At 30.9% G+C, this 16,745-nt stretch overlaps 2 protein-coding genes across 2 annotated transcripts in view; one reads left to right on the plus strand and one right to left on the minus strand.

Annotated features, from left to right (window-relative positions):
* The window catches only part of LOC117177987 (5'-AMP-activated protein kinase subunit beta-2), a 314,314-nt gene extending 309,031 nt beyond the window's left edge, over positions 1-5,283 (plus strand). Inside the window, exon 6 of the mRNA XM_033369151.1 lies at positions 5,018-5,283. Within this exon, the coding sequence (XP_033225042.1) occupies positions 5,018-5,026 (9 nt within the window). The 3' untranslated portion in view covers positions 5,027-5,283. The remainder of the gene's footprint in view (positions 1-5,017) is intronic.
* Positions 1-16,745, minus strand: part of LOC117177986 (inactive pancreatic lipase-related protein 1-like) — a 111,966-nt gene that overhangs the window by 84,236 nt on the left and 10,985 nt on the right. The window contains exon 2 of the mRNA XM_033369148.1: positions 15,751-15,944. Coding sequence (XP_033225039.1) covers positions 15,751-15,944 — 194 coding nt within the window. The remainder of the gene's footprint in view (positions 1-15,750; positions 15,945-16,745) is intronic.

The raw sequence follows: 16,745 nt of genomic DNA on the forward strand, positions 1-16,745 counted from the left end.
TCAGCGTTAATACCGTCTACCCCGGCAGCCTTACCGTTTTTCAAGTTCTTAATTATATCCCTAACCTCAGTGACACAGACTTTTTCAATTGAGTTTTCCATCAGATCGTGTTCAACATCGCAGTCGTGGTGTCCTATAGCTTCATCTCCGAATTAGAAATAAAAACAATTCAATGATAACTATGTAATTTAATCAAAAATATCAAACATTTCATCTTAAACTGGAATTATACCTTTATTTAAAAAATTATTTTTTATTAATATAAAAAATTCAATTAAAAACAATTAAATAAGAACTATGTAATTTAATAAAAATTATCAAGCATTTTACCTTCAACTGGAACGATATGTACTTTATGTACTATGTACATGTACTATGTACTTTAATAAAAAATATTTAAAATTTTATCATGAAATTTAACGATAGCTTTATTTTAAAAAAATAATTGTAGAAATATAAAAAATTACATAACAACTATGTATTTTAATAAAAACTATATATTTTAATAAAAAATATTGAACACGTTAAACTAGAACAATATCTTTATTTAGAAAAATTCTTTCGAGGAAATATAAAAAAATTAATCAAAAATTTACCTTCTCGAGTTTTCTGTTTAAATTAAACTATTATTTTAATTAATTTATAATTTTATAATTTTTATTAAACAGTATGTCCGTTGGAATAACTCTTGCGATCCTGTCATTAATGACTTCATTTCAAATAAAACATTTAAATATCCCTGTGCTGAACCCAGCTGTGACGTTCTCGTGTACGCCATCAAGAACTATTTATCACTTAGAATGAGACAGTTCACTAAAGAAAGCAAAATTAAAGCTAATAGGTGAAATGTTATAAAAAAAAATGTAGTCGATTTGCTGAGGTTTAAACAGCTTAAAGTTTTAAGAAGTGTAAATCCATTTATTATAGTTTTACGGTTACTGTCGTTAATAAATTGCTTATTTTTACCAGCATATGGCATTGCTCTTATTTAAATTTTCTTAGTCATTAAATCAATTCCTTACCCCAATATAAAATTAGAATATCTGTTATTCATTTTTACTTATAATTAGATTTTATATTTCGTAGCAGTAATTTTGTTTATGGAATATAATTTACAATATTATTATTAAAAACTATGTTATGAGTTTCAAACTATTTTTGTTTTATTTCTTGAGTTGGAAAATAATGTAAATTAACTTCCCCCGTCATACGATTCAAAAATTTCATATTTCCAGCAGCTGAAAAAAAGATTTTAACGATTTAAAAAAAGTTAAAATTACTCTGATATTTAAAAAAGATATGAAATTTCAATTATGTGATTCATAATACAAATTTTCATTACGAATAATATCAATTAAGTTAATTTCTAACTAATTTTGCCTATGCTTGCCATGTAAAATCAGGCTGGGAAGACTCGCAGCGCCGTCTGCACTCCTCGCTTCACTTGATCGTACTAGTGAACTAACGCTGACATACAGTCGTTGCAGGGAGCTGTTATGAACATTCAGAGAAAAGTCGTCTCAAAACAAAAGGATCATCCTCGTGCCTGTTTTGTTTCGAGCCACGTGGATGTCTAAAATTAGATGAAGTTAGTCGCATATCATAATTTTTGTTGCAAAACAATTGCTTCTGAGACAAAAGAAAACCCTTTTAACCTCAAATTCACGTTTCGTCATATTTATTCGGAAATCTCGTTAAGGGTAAGGCTACTTTAAGTTTAACAATTAATTAGTGCAACGTTTTCCGTTGGCTTAGACAAATACACTTGTACAACATGTCGATTAAAAATAAAAAATCAGAGAGGTTCTTCATTTGATGATGAAGTAGAGCATTCACCTCCATCTGCTGAAGACTTTCTTAAAGAAATGAATTTTGAGTTAGTTGGAGATTTACCTCAACTTCAAGACGCCTTTTTGAAGAGTTAAAAGGAGATGTCGACAGGGAAAAAGACCTTTTGAAATTGAATGAAATCCTACAGATTTTAGGAATTTCTTCCATTGTAAAGAATAGTGATCTTCGAACAAAAACTGCACAAATTCAGAAAGTGATTGAGATACAGGAAACTCTCAATGTACAATTGGAAAATGTGTTTAAATACTTTGAAGTTGATACTATTAAGAACGACATAGAAGATTTAACAAACGAAATTAGGGAACAATTAAATAAAAAAATCCAATAGATCCTATGCAGCCCAACTTCTGACTATGGTACTAAAGGGTTGGGGAAGTCGGAAAATAACATCTGAGTTTGGAGTGCCGTACAGTTTAGCTCGTGAATCTGTACCATTGCACACAAAAACTGGTATTGGAACATCCCAAAACCCTAGGCCGGGTAAAAAGTGATCAGAAGACACAATTAAAATTGTTTAAGACTTTTACTATGAATGTGACGTGAGTCGACAATTACCTGGGAAAAAAGACTGCTTCTCTGTGAAGCAAGGCGACACGACGGCTCTAAAAAACTAATACAAAAACGTTTAATTTTAGGTACCCTGAAAGAAGTTTATGAAAGCTTCAAACAAAAGTTTTCGAACTTGAAAATTATAACTTTGGCTACCTTCTTACTTCTTGACAAAAAAAGTAATGCCTATTTATGTAGACTTTGAAACTGGTATTCATAAGACTATACGTTCTATTTTTTACATTTCCATTATTACCAATGGTTGTAGATTTCATTTAGGTTAAAGTTAGTTGAGAAATATTCAAGAGCTCGGATTCATGTTTAAAGTTTATATTAAGAGCGGTTCAAATTTTCCAATCGAAGTTTGGGCTAAATTTTCTCCAAGTATAACGCGAATAATGTTGTAATAAAGTATAAGTTATGACAATACTTATTTCCCAAAAAAATTTAAACGTGCCAGCGTCAAGAAAATAAATTTGTGTAGTAGAAGTAGAAGGTTGAGTGGAGACCGAAAGAACCCTCGAAGGGGAAACGTCCCAGGCACTCAACCTAGCCAGCAACTCGAGGAATGCCCCCGTCGATTCTCGCCGTGGTCCGCAACTCGAATGCATCGCCCCTACTTGAGGGGCGCGTACTCGTTCACTAGCTTCTAGAATCCAGAAGATAGTAAACGAGTACATCAGCTGTTTAGTCGATAGCACCCCATATGGAGATTCTTTAAGGCTACTAGACACTCCTTTATTTACGTCTGGGTTTATACATTTACAGTCTTAATTTAAAACTTAATCCTGGTTAGAATTGCAGCAATTTGGGGAGCTGCGATTATTACCGCAAATTAAGTAAAGATGATCGGACGATACCTTCCCTCGCTCCACCTACACTCCTCTCGATTCATAATTTTTACCTACTTTCCTTTAATTTGCCGGAAGTTTCTCCCAGGTGGAATTCGAATTTTCACTTTTGTGAAGTCCTTTTCGGAGGAGCTCTACCTGAGTGGCCGAAAAAGCCAGTCTTAAACGAGAACTTCCAAGCAATTAGTACTAAAATTCTAATAATCAGTCTGCACGCCACGACCTCAAGACGTAACATGAATAAATTTTATATTTTAATTTATTTATTGTGCAATGAATTTGTGAATACATCTGCGTAAAATTTTACTTTTTTTGTTGAAAGAAATAGCTTTTTGAAAGGTAATCTTAATCATTCTAGAACGTAAAATAATTTTAAAATTCGAACGACTTAAAATTCACTAAACGTCAGTTCAAATTCTTAAGTTAGTGTTAAAAAAAATTAAAATTCCACTGATTCAAATTAAGATAGTATTACATTTTTGAGCAATTCCTTGGAACCTTTTAAGTTTGTATCCGTTTAATGGAATATAAATGACGAAACACACATAAGTAGCAGGCTTTTTATGTGCTTCTTTTTCTCTTTTTTGCTTGATCTGATCCCTTCTCTATTTTACTATTTTGTCCCGGCCCATGCTTAACCATATAGACGGGAAGTTGGTTGACATTTCTGTTAATCAATTTTGATCGATATTGATGTACGGCAATTGTCACTAAGTTGAAATGCCCTTATAACCGATTCTATTCCAAATCATGCTGAAAGGTTCAGGTTAGGGTGTCAGAATAAATTGGCCTTTAAAAATAATATTTTACGACGAAAATAAAGGGCTACTTATTTCAAAGTTTACCTGAAAAAAATATCTTAGGAATTACGAGCTATGAAGTTAACCTTCTAATTGTCAAAATCTATTTGAAAACTGACAGATTTTTTTTTAATGTTGTATTTTTTTTACTGATTACATATATTTGGACATCTTGTTCTAATGATAGGGGAATCCTTGTTCTATCGAATGATCCAAAAAAATATAAAAACGTTGGAAAATGACGAAATATCTGCTATTTTTCTGAAAATACTTTAACTGGATTTTCTCAAAAAGTCCACTTTTTCAATTTTTAATTTTTTTTATGGAATATCGCTGACAATATAAACTACATTTTTAATAAATTATTTTTGTAGGTAAACCACTTTTTCAGTAAAAAATTTTTTTGTCAATAAATCAAAATTTTGAAGCTTTAGCATAAGCTGTTAAAAACGAGGGTATATATACCTTTTTTCTTAACAGTTTACACAATAATTTATTACATATATATGAAGAATACAAAGTTGTTCAGAATTAAAATTCCTGCAAAAAATTCTTACACTTTTTAAAAGGTTTCACTAATTATAAATTTAAAGCCCAATTTATTCTGAACCCCTAACCTGGGCCTCCCTGCATGATTTAAAATGAAATCGGTCTTATATGGTGCAAACTCCTGTTAAAAACAAGAATCCAACGACCAAATTCGGACCACAACGAATAAACAAAAACAAAAATTCCATTGCAATCTATTGTAATCTTTTTTCAGATTACAATAGAATTTTTTGTTTTTGTTTATTCGTTGTGGTTCAAATTTAGTCGTTGGATTCTTGTTTTTAACAGGAGTTTGCATCAATTTGATTATTGGATGTTAAATAGGATTTTTAATTTGGATTTTAATCTAATTGAAATTTCTTACATTTCAGTCTTATATATTACCATAGCCTAGAATTTAAAGAATTATTTTTTCAGGTGAGATGAACGATGGCAAAAATATCTTTAGGTGCTGAATAAAGCACTTTGGCTTCTAGAAAATCGCAACTTAAGACAGTGGAAGCAGTTGAAAGCAGGGTGAAACATATCTCGAAAATATCGAGGAGTGCAAAGTGGAATTTTGAAAATAAACACATATCGATGCCTGAGTAGAATAAAGTGTTTTTTCCGAATCTGCTCGAGAAAGGTTTCAGCCGAATGATGATTAGTGATTTAAATTCGCAATAAGTTAATTTAAAAATAATATGAATCAGGATTCATTTTATCGAATTTTTTTTGAATAATATAATTTTTAGTTTATTCTAAGTGAAAAATATTCCCGCTGCGCGGGCATATTCTCGTTTTGCACTCCGCACGCGTCGCTTCGAGCCAAGTTTGAGCGCGCATAGGTCGCGCGCTTCGCGCTCGATTTCGTACTTTCAATGCGTACACTTTAACTATATTTTTTCAAGTATCGTAAATACTATAAATTAAATCAAATACTGCGATTTAAACTTCTGAGGAATTACAGCCATAAATTGTAACTGAATTTCTTTTTGATTTGTTTTTAAAGAAGGTTCTCAAAGCACATACGGCTTTGACGATTACATTCTCATTACGAAACTCGCGCTCGATAACTTTTTTCCAATTGAAAAGCTTCATTAAGATAATTTGTAAATCTTGTTAAAATCTAAAAAAAACAATAATTAAGAAATTTCATGATAATAGTTTCGAAAAAATATATTTTATATCTAGCAGAAATTTGGATTGATATTTCTTAACCTATTAAAACAATATTTCTTCCTTTTTTTGAATATTTTCAAAATGTTGAGAAGCATATATCTTTTTGAAGTTTAGTCGAATTTAAAAATGTAATTAGGTTAATTTTTAAGTCTTTTTTAAGCATACCAGAAAATTTGACAACAATTTCTAAACCTCATGAAAACATTTTATTCAAATTTTGAAAGAGCTCAAACTTTTTGAATTGTTTCTAATCGAAAAAGTTAACTGTTAGAGTTTCTGAAAATAATTGATGTCTGGTGATGAATTTTAATTAAAATTTGTAAGTCTTCTACCCATCTATAAGAAACGTTGACAACAATTTCTCAATTTAAAAAAAATTCAAACTTTCAAAATGCTCTAAATTTTTTATTTTGTTTGAAAATGTTTGATTAACGAACTTAAGACTTCATTTTGGGAACCTTAAAAAGTGTATCAAAGGCTGCCTTGATTGGACAAATCCTTCAAAAGTTAGCGTGACTACAACATTCTGGTAACCATACATACAGACATACAGACAGACATACAGACAGGCAGACACCGATGAAATTTTATGATTTTCGGATTCTGTGAGTGCCGAAGAGTAAAGATCCGTTAAAAAACAGATATCGAAAATTTGGACGATTACATTACACTCTCATGAATGAGAATGTAAAAATTAAATATTAGAAGAAGAATATAATATATTTTAGAGTCGAATCTAATTAATGAAATATAACATTTTTTTATTCTTTTAAATGAAACAATTTGTCACCAAAAAATGATCGAAATACAATGATTCCTGGCTATATCTCCAAAGGCTACTACATAATTTGATTTCCAAATATTTAAGACTTCTTCAATCATTTTGTTTACAAACATTAGAAACATAAAGCAGAAACTTGCGTACTTCGAAAACATCTTCGCAAATTCATCAGGAAGCTTCAGTCGAAACTGAGCTTAGTTTTAAATCAGTACAGTGGATTGCGTCATTATTTTAATAAACTATGCTATCGAAAGATATAAGCAATGGAAGTTAGGTAACATTAAAATAATATTTTTTGTAAAAATAAATTTCATTTATCATATATAAACATGAATGAAATTATATATACATACATCTTTCTAATATTGTCGATTTAGCCAGTGATAATTCATTAAATATTCCGATGAGAATAACTGAAAGATCTTTAACTTCAGAAGATTACAATTTCATTCTGGATAATGAAAAAAGCGCATAAAAATGTGAGTTCTAAAAATAATTAATGTCCTTTAAGAATACTCAAATTTATATATAAAATCTGACATTATTTAAAATATTTAATATTTGTGGTGTAGCTTATACAGTAATCGAAACAGGAAATTCAGAAGCAATAAAATCGTTCAGCTCGTATTTATCAAATTCAGAGGATAATTCTAATTCTATTGTGGAAACTCCAGAACAACCAAGTAAGTAAATTATTTTTATAATATACCAAAGGAAAACAAAAATCTTGTTTCACAAGCATCGTATTCAGTTTAAATGAGATATAACAAAAAAGATTGAGCAAAAAGGTATTAAAAGTTGTATTTGAAATGTGCATATAATCATATAAAATCGCTTACATTTATAAAAAAAAAACCTCGTAAAAAAACTTTAAAAAGAATTCTAAGTAAAATTACGTGAATGACATATGCTTTTTTGAGATCCAATTTTATCATTAATACTGAAAAAAAATTTTTCCCAGTTTCGTTTTTTGGAGAAAAAGTCTAAGTTCCATCTTTATTAGGAATTGCAAATTTTAAGATAAAACTAAATTTAATGTCATGCCTAATCTTTGTAAAATGGTCTAAAACAACTAAAAATCAAAACTTCACACAAAAGTTTAAAAAAATTTTTCATTGAAAAAATTTTCACAGTTCGCGATAAAGTTTCGAGGTTTCGACGATAAAAATTTTTAGTGCTCATTAAAACTGACATTTTAGGTCATTATAAAAAGTTGTAAAATGGTCTAAAACACAAAAGAACGAAATATTACACAAAGAAGAATTTTATTAGATTTGAATAATTTATTAAAAAATTATATGCTTTATATTTTTTTAAATTAAAAAAAGAAAGTTAAACATTAATATTTCAACTTTTTTAAACATGTGGCTTATTAGGATGCTTTCTTCATTTACTTTTAATTTTGTAGGTATATCGTAATAGTTTAGAATACCGAGCGCTGTGCGATACATTTAGGTATAGATTTAGGTTCAATACACTGCAGTGTTAGAAATTTGTTTAAAAATAATGTTCAAAAATGTAATATACGTATTCATTCTAAGCAGGACTATTAATATTTACTACTAATTTACTACTAATATTTACTCGCAGTGAATAAAATTTTTTTTTTAATCACTTTTTTTGTCATATCTTTAAAGTGTAGCAATAGTAGGTGTTAAAATTAACCAGAACGTTTAAATAATATTTAATATTTAGACTGAAAATGGTTTTATTAGGTGTTCAAAGTGGTTTAAAAGAAAATGATGAAATTGATTTATTTGATGACTTCCATGGAGATGCAAATAACAATTTTAACATAAATACGAATGATCTTGATGAAAACGACGTGTCCGATGTGTATCAAGTATCTGAACAGCTAACATTTCCTAAGAAAAGAAATAGAAATCCCGATTTGCCATTGACGAGAAAGCGGAAACATTTTCGGTCCGCATGGGTGGATGTAAATGCAAAATGTGCACTTTAAGTAAGACATCAAATGCACTTAATGAAACGTCACATATATGAATCTCAAAAAGAAGAATCAATTAATTTTGAAACATCGACGGAAAAAATGTAATAAAATACTTCTGCAGTTTTTTTCAAAAACTTAACATTTTATAATAGTTTTTAACTTTTAAAGCTCAACGCTTAGAATTTAATGTTTAAATTTTTGGATTGCGCATAGTATGCAAAAAGTATATAATTTAAAAGGAAAATGATTAGTTTACAATCAGTGCAGTTGTACTATCAATAAATCGCTGTAAAATTATGAAACACATTTGAAAGTTTGAAATATCGTGAATTGGCCCTCATAAAAACTATAAATTTTAGTCATAAATTAAAAAAATTAAATTATTTCAGGTATATCTCCGAAAGTGATTAAGACTGTGTCTAAAAAAATCCGAAATCTGAAAAGTGAAAGCACTATAGAAGAAGATATGCAAGGGAAGCACCTTTATCGGCCACATATACTGCTTTCACATGTTACTGAAAGCGTTGTGGAACATATCAAATCATTCCCTACAGTTGATTCGCATTACTGTCGCAAGACAACTAATAAAACTTTTCTAGAAGAGAGTCTTTCTTTAAACGAAATGTATCGGAGTTATAAAAACTGCATGAGTGAAAAAAATGCTATTGGAATTGCGTCTGAGCATCATTACAAAGAAACTTTTAATCATCAATTTAATTTGGAGTTTCATAAGTCGAAGAAAGACCTATGTGATCAATGCTCAGCACTTAAAAACTTAACAGAAGATCACAAAAATCTGCAACAAGCTAGCCATGATGCTCACTTAGCAAATAAGAATCTGGTAAGGACACTAATGGCAGAAGATAAAAAAGCTTCTGTACAAGACAATACACTTTGCGTGGCTTGTTTCGATGTTCAACAAACGTAAAAAACTCCTCGATCAAACGAGTCTATGATGTATTATAAAAGAAAGCTAAATGTATACAACTTTACAGTTTTTGATCTGGCAAATCATGAGGGAGACAGTTGATGGCAAATGAGCGAATGAGATTAGCAGTTGCCGGTGGCGATATATTGAAATGAAGGCTAAATCTGCAATAAAAGAATTTAGATTTTATAGCAATAACTGTGGAGCTCAAAATCGCAACAAAATGTTGTATTCAATGTACATTAGGGCTGCGAAGAAGTTCAATGTAGTTATTACTCACAGGTAAATATTGGTATTATATACTTGGTGATTCTTCATGACCGCGAAAATCTTCAATGGTGGATTTCTAGTTTAGAACTGAGAAGCCTTGCCATTTTTCCAATGGATGCACCGTTTTAAAGTTTGAAGACACATAACTTCTCCTCTCCCCAGGTAATATTTATTTATAATTACAGATATCTAGAAAAAGGTCACACCTATAATGGAGGAGATACGATGCACGTCAGAATCGAGAACTCATGCAAAAACCTCTCTGCCTTTTCACAATCTCAGTGGTGTCAGATAATGAGGACAGCCAAAGTTAAAGAGCCTTTTTATATTGTTAATGAAATGACTCAAAATGACGTGTATAACTTTACTGAATTGATACGAAAAAATCTATCCAGAACAAGTATCCGCTAAAAAAACTGTATCAACAGAAAATTCAATTGGATACGGAAAAAAGAACGATTTACAATTGATGTGTTCAAGCGGGGTTATTCCTCTAGAGTATCACTCATTTTATAATGAAATTATGTAGTGATTTATTACATTTGTTTGAAATAATTACTTTTTTTCGATGATCATGTTTATTTAAAAAATATACATAATTTTCTTTAAAAAAAAATATTCAAAGATTCTATACAAATTTACTATATAGTATCAGGTATAGTACACAATATAAATATCTTAAATTTCTTGCGGTAAATTAATATTTTTGTTCTTCAATAAATTATGCTAATGCATTTAATAATGTACGAGAACTATAATTATCCTGGAGGTCCTTTTTTCGCTGATTTAGGCAGGTTTATTATAAATAATAAAATATTCAATTATCTGTGGCAAAAAATTATTTTATTTAATAATCACCACATTGCATGCCATACTATAATTAATTCATAATATAGTGATTTCAAAATAAATGTAGAAAGTGGAGTCGTATTATCTTAGTTTTATATAATTATGCAAAATAGTTTGAATTAAAAGCTGAAATAAAAGAAGGAACATTTATATCAGAAAACTTTGATCCCCTGCGTCAGTGATACCACTACAAAATTTCAAGAATGAAATACTTGGGCGAACGAACGCCTTTTTCCAAAAAGTTCGGAACCAAAACCTTCTTCAAGCGAACTTCGAACCCACACCTTCCTCGAGCAGATTTGGAACAAAAACCTTATTCTACTCAGGCGTCGATATGACTTGTGTGACTCAGAGCTTAAACTTGGTCGGAAATAATGCAGCTTGCGTTACTCCAAAGATGATGACATTTTTTGGTATTATACAAACATTGTACACTTTTTTTCTCCGGTACAACGCCTGCTAGACCTAGTGCGATTAAAGCTTTATGCTTGTATTTTGCGGAAGTTTTGGAAGAACTAGAACAATATTCATCTGATTCGTTAGATTTAGATGCTATGACAACTGCAAAGGGGCTGTTAGTTCAAATAAATTTCCAGTTCATTTGCACTTTTCTGATTTGGAACAAGATCCTCCATAAAATCAATGTAATTAACAGGGCGTTGCAATCCAAAGATACGTCATTACAGTGTGAAAAATACGTTTTAAAATTGCACTTCAAAGTGTAAATTTACACGTATAAAATGTCACTTTAAATGCATTAAAATTACAGGTTAGAAAGAAAATTTCCACACGTTGCGTAGAATGACGTCTCTTACGGGTTTAATTCTACGACCCTGCATAAATTGATACGACGTGTTGAAAATCACTACGCTCAGAGTGTGTAAAAAAAGGACTCACGTTGTACAGAGTAAAATTCCCCAAACTGGTAAAATTACCGACCGCGCATAAATTTCTATTTTATAACGAAAATTTTTACACTATATAGTGATTTTTGATTCGTCCGTATAATATTCCACATTTGTGTAATTTTCGCAATAGAGCTTTTTTTCGCTCTTTTGTTCGTGTGTTATAAGCGAACGCACATTTAGTTTGCAAACTTCGTTGCTCACTTTCAGCGAAAGCATAAATGCGAGAGACTCTTTTTAAATTATAAACTTTATGCCATATAAGCTTGCGTAATCATAAATATATTCTTAATATGATCTTAATGATTTAAGTATTTGAGATTAGGTTTATATTTTGGAGAAATTTTCCACCTTCCGTTGTTTTGTTTAACGTCACATATTAAATTTCAGTTCAGTTGAGAATTTTACACTTTTGTTCAATTTTAGACATTTCTATACAGAAGATGATAGTGGCAAAATCACTTCGAGCCAATAATCTGATTTAAAAATTAATCAAGTTCTTGCCAGTTCAAAATAATTTGTTACAAAAACTAAAAAATAACTGAAAAGTAAAAAATGAATTTACAAAAATAGTTTCTGATTAATAACTAAAAACATTAAAAATAGCTAAAAAATGACAAAGGACCCCGTACAAATACATGGTAAAAAAGGTGCCGGTGGAATTGTCAAAGTTTTTGATACTTTTTCAGTTTATACTCTCCTGATCAAAAAATCATTTTTGAAAAAACTCAAATTTTGAACATTTTTTGCGCTGCGATGATTTAAAGCTCAGATTTTGGTACATATTTTTACCTGTGAAATGGAATATATCAGACATTTTTTCGACCTTTGCATTGCTTTCGAGCAAGTACATGCAGAAAAATAATTGCACGGACGAACAATGCGATGTAATCGCGTTGGAAATAATGAGCGCTAAGCGTTTATCAACGCGCAAAGAGTTCATATAATTGCATGTTATCGAACTTCAAACCTGAAATTCTATTTCTATTCTCAAGAGGCATTTGGTTGTCTGAATCGGTGATAAAAATAGCTTTTAAGAAATCACCCAGACAACAAAATCAACTCCCAGCGTTGCCGTTTGAAGCTGATCAGCCAGGTCAAGTCCGTAATAACCATTTGATTGTGTTCTATGTCAATTTCACTTGAATCCACCTGATGCCAAACAGCCAAACAGCAACGCTGGGAATTTTTTTTTTCTGAGTGCTTGTATTAAACGCTTTTTTTTAAGGTAAGATGGGAGCGTCTGTGATATATTCCACTATCTGTGATATATTCCACTTCACAGATAAAAATGCATACCAAAATCTGACTTTTAAATTGTCATACCGCAAAAACTGTACATAATTTGCGTGTTTGCCATCAAGATTTTTCGATCAGGACAGCATAAACTTAATAATATGCCCACTGCGTAGGTACATTGTCGTAACGCGCAGCGCGCGCAGAGCTTTGGGCCAAGTTTGAGCGCGGCTACTACTGCTTTGACGATTAGATTCTTATTATGAAACTCACGCCCGATAATTTGTGTCCAATTTAAAAACGTCATCAAGATAATTTGAACTTTTTCCAAATTAGGAAATTTCATGAGGATATTTGCAAAATACATATATTTTACATCTAGCAGAAATTTGGATTGATATTTCTTACCTTATTAACAGATTTTTTTCCTTTTTTTTTTAAATTTTCAACATTTTGAAAAGCATATAACTTTTTGAATTTTCATCTTAACGGAATATTTAACTGAGATAGTTTCTAAATATATTTGACATCTATTAACAAATTTAAATGAAATTTCCTAATCTATAAGATACATATATTTTTTCTATTTTTCTGAATATTTTTAAAATTGTCAAAAGTATATAACTTTTCTAATTTTCATCGAAATAAAAAATTTTATTTGGATAATTTGTAAGTCGTCTACCTATCTATAAGAAACTTTGACAAACATTTCTAAAATCGAATGAAAAAAAAACAAATTTTGAAAATGCTCTAAATTTTTTTGTTTTGGCTAGAAATATCTGCTTAACGAAATTAACTTTCATTTTGGAAACCTTGAGAAGTCTATCAAAGGGTGACTCGATTGGAAAAATCTTTAGAAAGTTAGCGGAGTTACAACATTCAGGTAACCATACATACAGACAGACATACAGACATACACCAATAAAATTTTACGATTTTCGGATTCTGTGAGTGCCGAAACGTAAAGATCCGATAAAGACCAGAGATCGCAAATTTGGACTACATTACTCTCATGAATGAGAATGTAAAAATATCAAAGACTTTGAAATTGCCACCGGGACCTTTTTTTACCATGTATTTGATGCGGGATCCTTTGAAAATAGTTCCGGCATATGGGTTTTTTAAATTATGCAAATAAACAAAAATATCTAAAAAAATCTTTCGATTAAAAGTTTGTTTGATTTCCGCTTTTCGTGCTCTTAACAATTATATAAATAAAAACATATATTTAAAAATCATTTTATTACAAAAATGAAGAAATTAATATACAGAACAATTTGTAATAAAATTGATAAACCTTGTAAAGAATATTTCAGAAACTCAAAGATTTGGACGATGTAATTTGAGAAGAAAAATTTATGAAGACCCTTTAAAAATTATTCAAAGAGTAAGAGTACGAGGATACTATTTGCACATAATATTAGTATTGAACTTAGTACTTAAAATAAAATATCATAACCTCATAACCATGGAGTGCTATATTCGATTTTTCCAACTCTAGAAATACCAACATTTCGGTGTAATAAATTATTGAATCATACGATAGAACCTTATGGCTTAAACGTATAGAAAATTGCATGGAGATAGGGCTTTGAGTCTTTGTAAGATGGGTTCAAAAGGGTTAAAATTCTAATGTATACAACGTTTCCATACATTAACCTTTTATTATTAGGTGCGCAACTAAGTTCCCGCTGCTTGCCAATAGATGGTTCCAGCAGTAAGTGCTGGTCGATTTTGACATTCAAAACGTCATGAACCAAGCTTAGACATATAGTATGGTAAAAAAACCGTGTTGACACATTAGTAATTTTATTTTAGCTCCAGATATTTTTGGTGTTGCTCTGTGTGAAACAACGTGCCGTCACTGGTTCAGTTACTTCAAAGACGATGATTTCAATGTTGACGACCGTCCGCGTGAAGAAATGCCAAAAACCTTCAAAGTCGCTGAATTGGAGGTATTGCTCAATGACGATCCGTACCAAACGCAAGAATAGCTTACTTCAGCATTCATAGTTACCCGCCAAACCAGTTCCAAGCGATTGCATGCATTGCGAAAGATTAAAAAACAAGGAATTTGAGTTCCTTATGATTTGTGCCATTTGAGCGTCGTTTTTTCGCCTGTGAAACTGCTAAAGCGGCAAAAAAGGAAGGGTTTTCTTCATCCCATCGTGACGAGTGATGAAAAATGGATTCATTACAGCAACCCAAAGAGAAGAAAGTCATGGGGACTACCCGGTCATGCTTCTACGTCGTCAGCTTCGCCGAATATTCACGCATCAACACTTCCCGCAAATGACGATTATTTGGCACAAAATCGGACATTTTAACACAATCAAAAGTATATGACGGCAAAATTACAACACGGTTTTTTTACCATATGTCTAAGCTTGGTTCATGACGTCTTGAATGTCAAAATTGACCAGCACTTACTGCTGGAGCCATCTATTGGCAAACGGCGGGAACTTAGTCGCGCACCTAATATTTTAACGTTGAAAGGCGTCTTGAATTTAAAGCAGATTATTATCTTTTTTATTTGCATGCTTTTAATCTGGCAACGTGGCTCTATCGAGTGATTCTACGTGGTTATACAAACTTTTGTTGCGAATATTTTACTTAATAAAACCTAGAACCCTATTGTTTTAGGGTCGCGATATATATTTATGAAGTTCAATTCTCTAAATGATAATATAATATTTATTTGGTTATGTTATCTACGCATTCACACCCTTTACTTTCAAAGCAAGGTTTTTGGATTTTCAAACAGCGATGTGAACTCGAAAACTTAGCCGACCCTCCGGGTTCGTGTTTTCAAACATGTAGCAGGCCTCTAACATATATGTTTATAGTAAATTTTGTATCAGTGTTCAATAATATTTTATAGTTTTTTGAATTTTACAACATTTGGAAACATTAATTTTGTCGAATTTTTTCCTCAAAACGACTTCTACATAATAACACTCTCTGATTACAAAGCTGATCGATCATTCCTGTTCATTTAGTGTGTTTTCTATGTTTTGCGGACAAATCGACACCCTGAGTTTTTAACTAAAAAGAGTATTTAAAATTTACCTTTCAAGGAGTCAAATATACTACTCTCAACATCGCCTGTAAAAAAAATTCCTAACTTCGGCTTTATTCGTAAGCTGTCTACGATTTTTGAGCCCATATAATGATCACTTAATGCGTTATTTGTGTCTACATTTGTTCGTAGATATGAGGGACCTCTTGTCTTAAATTCATTTATTGCTGCATCCCGCCAACATCTGCAACAAAAAATTATATTTTGTAGGGACAACTTTGATGGGTGCAGAAGAATTAACAGAATTTATAATAATTTGAAAGAAAAATTAAAATTGGAGGACAACGCACTTTCTTCACAATTGCACGGAAAGCTTTTGCTAAAATCCAAAGCATTTTTTAGAATGGCAAATCATGAGATGAGTTTGTATTCCAGGTAATTTCCAAATGCTTGCAGGTCAAATCTTTATAATTTTCCAGGTTAACACACAATAATTGATTTATTTATGGTTTATTTACGTTTATTTTTTAATAATTATAACAGTTTCAAAAGCCCATCGAAATAAAGTTAAGATTTCCTGTATACATTTCTCGTAAAAACCTAGCTGAAAATCACTGTATGGTATAAAGTAGGGCAGGGGTCTCCAAAGAGCGATCCTGGTGTCTACTATCGATGTCAGGCCAAGAGGTCGGAGCCAATAGGTCAAAATCCTTTACCTGATTTGAGCCCCTTAGCTAAAATTGGAATCTTCACGGTAAAATTGAGAATTACGAAATAAAATAATCAATGTTTAGTTTTTGTTACTATAATAATATTATATGAAATAATTAATACAATTTTAATGTTTTATACTCACAATTCAAATTAACTGAAAATAAATTGTTAATGAATATGTTGAGCACTTGATTTGAGCTCTTAGATGTACCGATAACAAGGGTTAAGAAAAATGAAGATAGTTCACACATAAGTTTAAATGTGACGTTTAATCTGAGAGAGGAGCGTAAGAAGTTTACAGTAACAAGGATCGAATTGTAATGTCTTAGGT

The sequence above is a fragment of the Belonocnema kinseyi genome, chromosome 8, assembly GCF_010883055.1.
Source record: "Belonocnema kinseyi isolate 2016_QV_RU_SX_M_011 chromosome 8, B_treatae_v1, whole genome shotgun sequence".
Lineage (NCBI taxonomy): Eukaryota > Metazoa > Arthropoda > Insecta > Hymenoptera > Cynipidae > Belonocnema > Belonocnema kinseyi.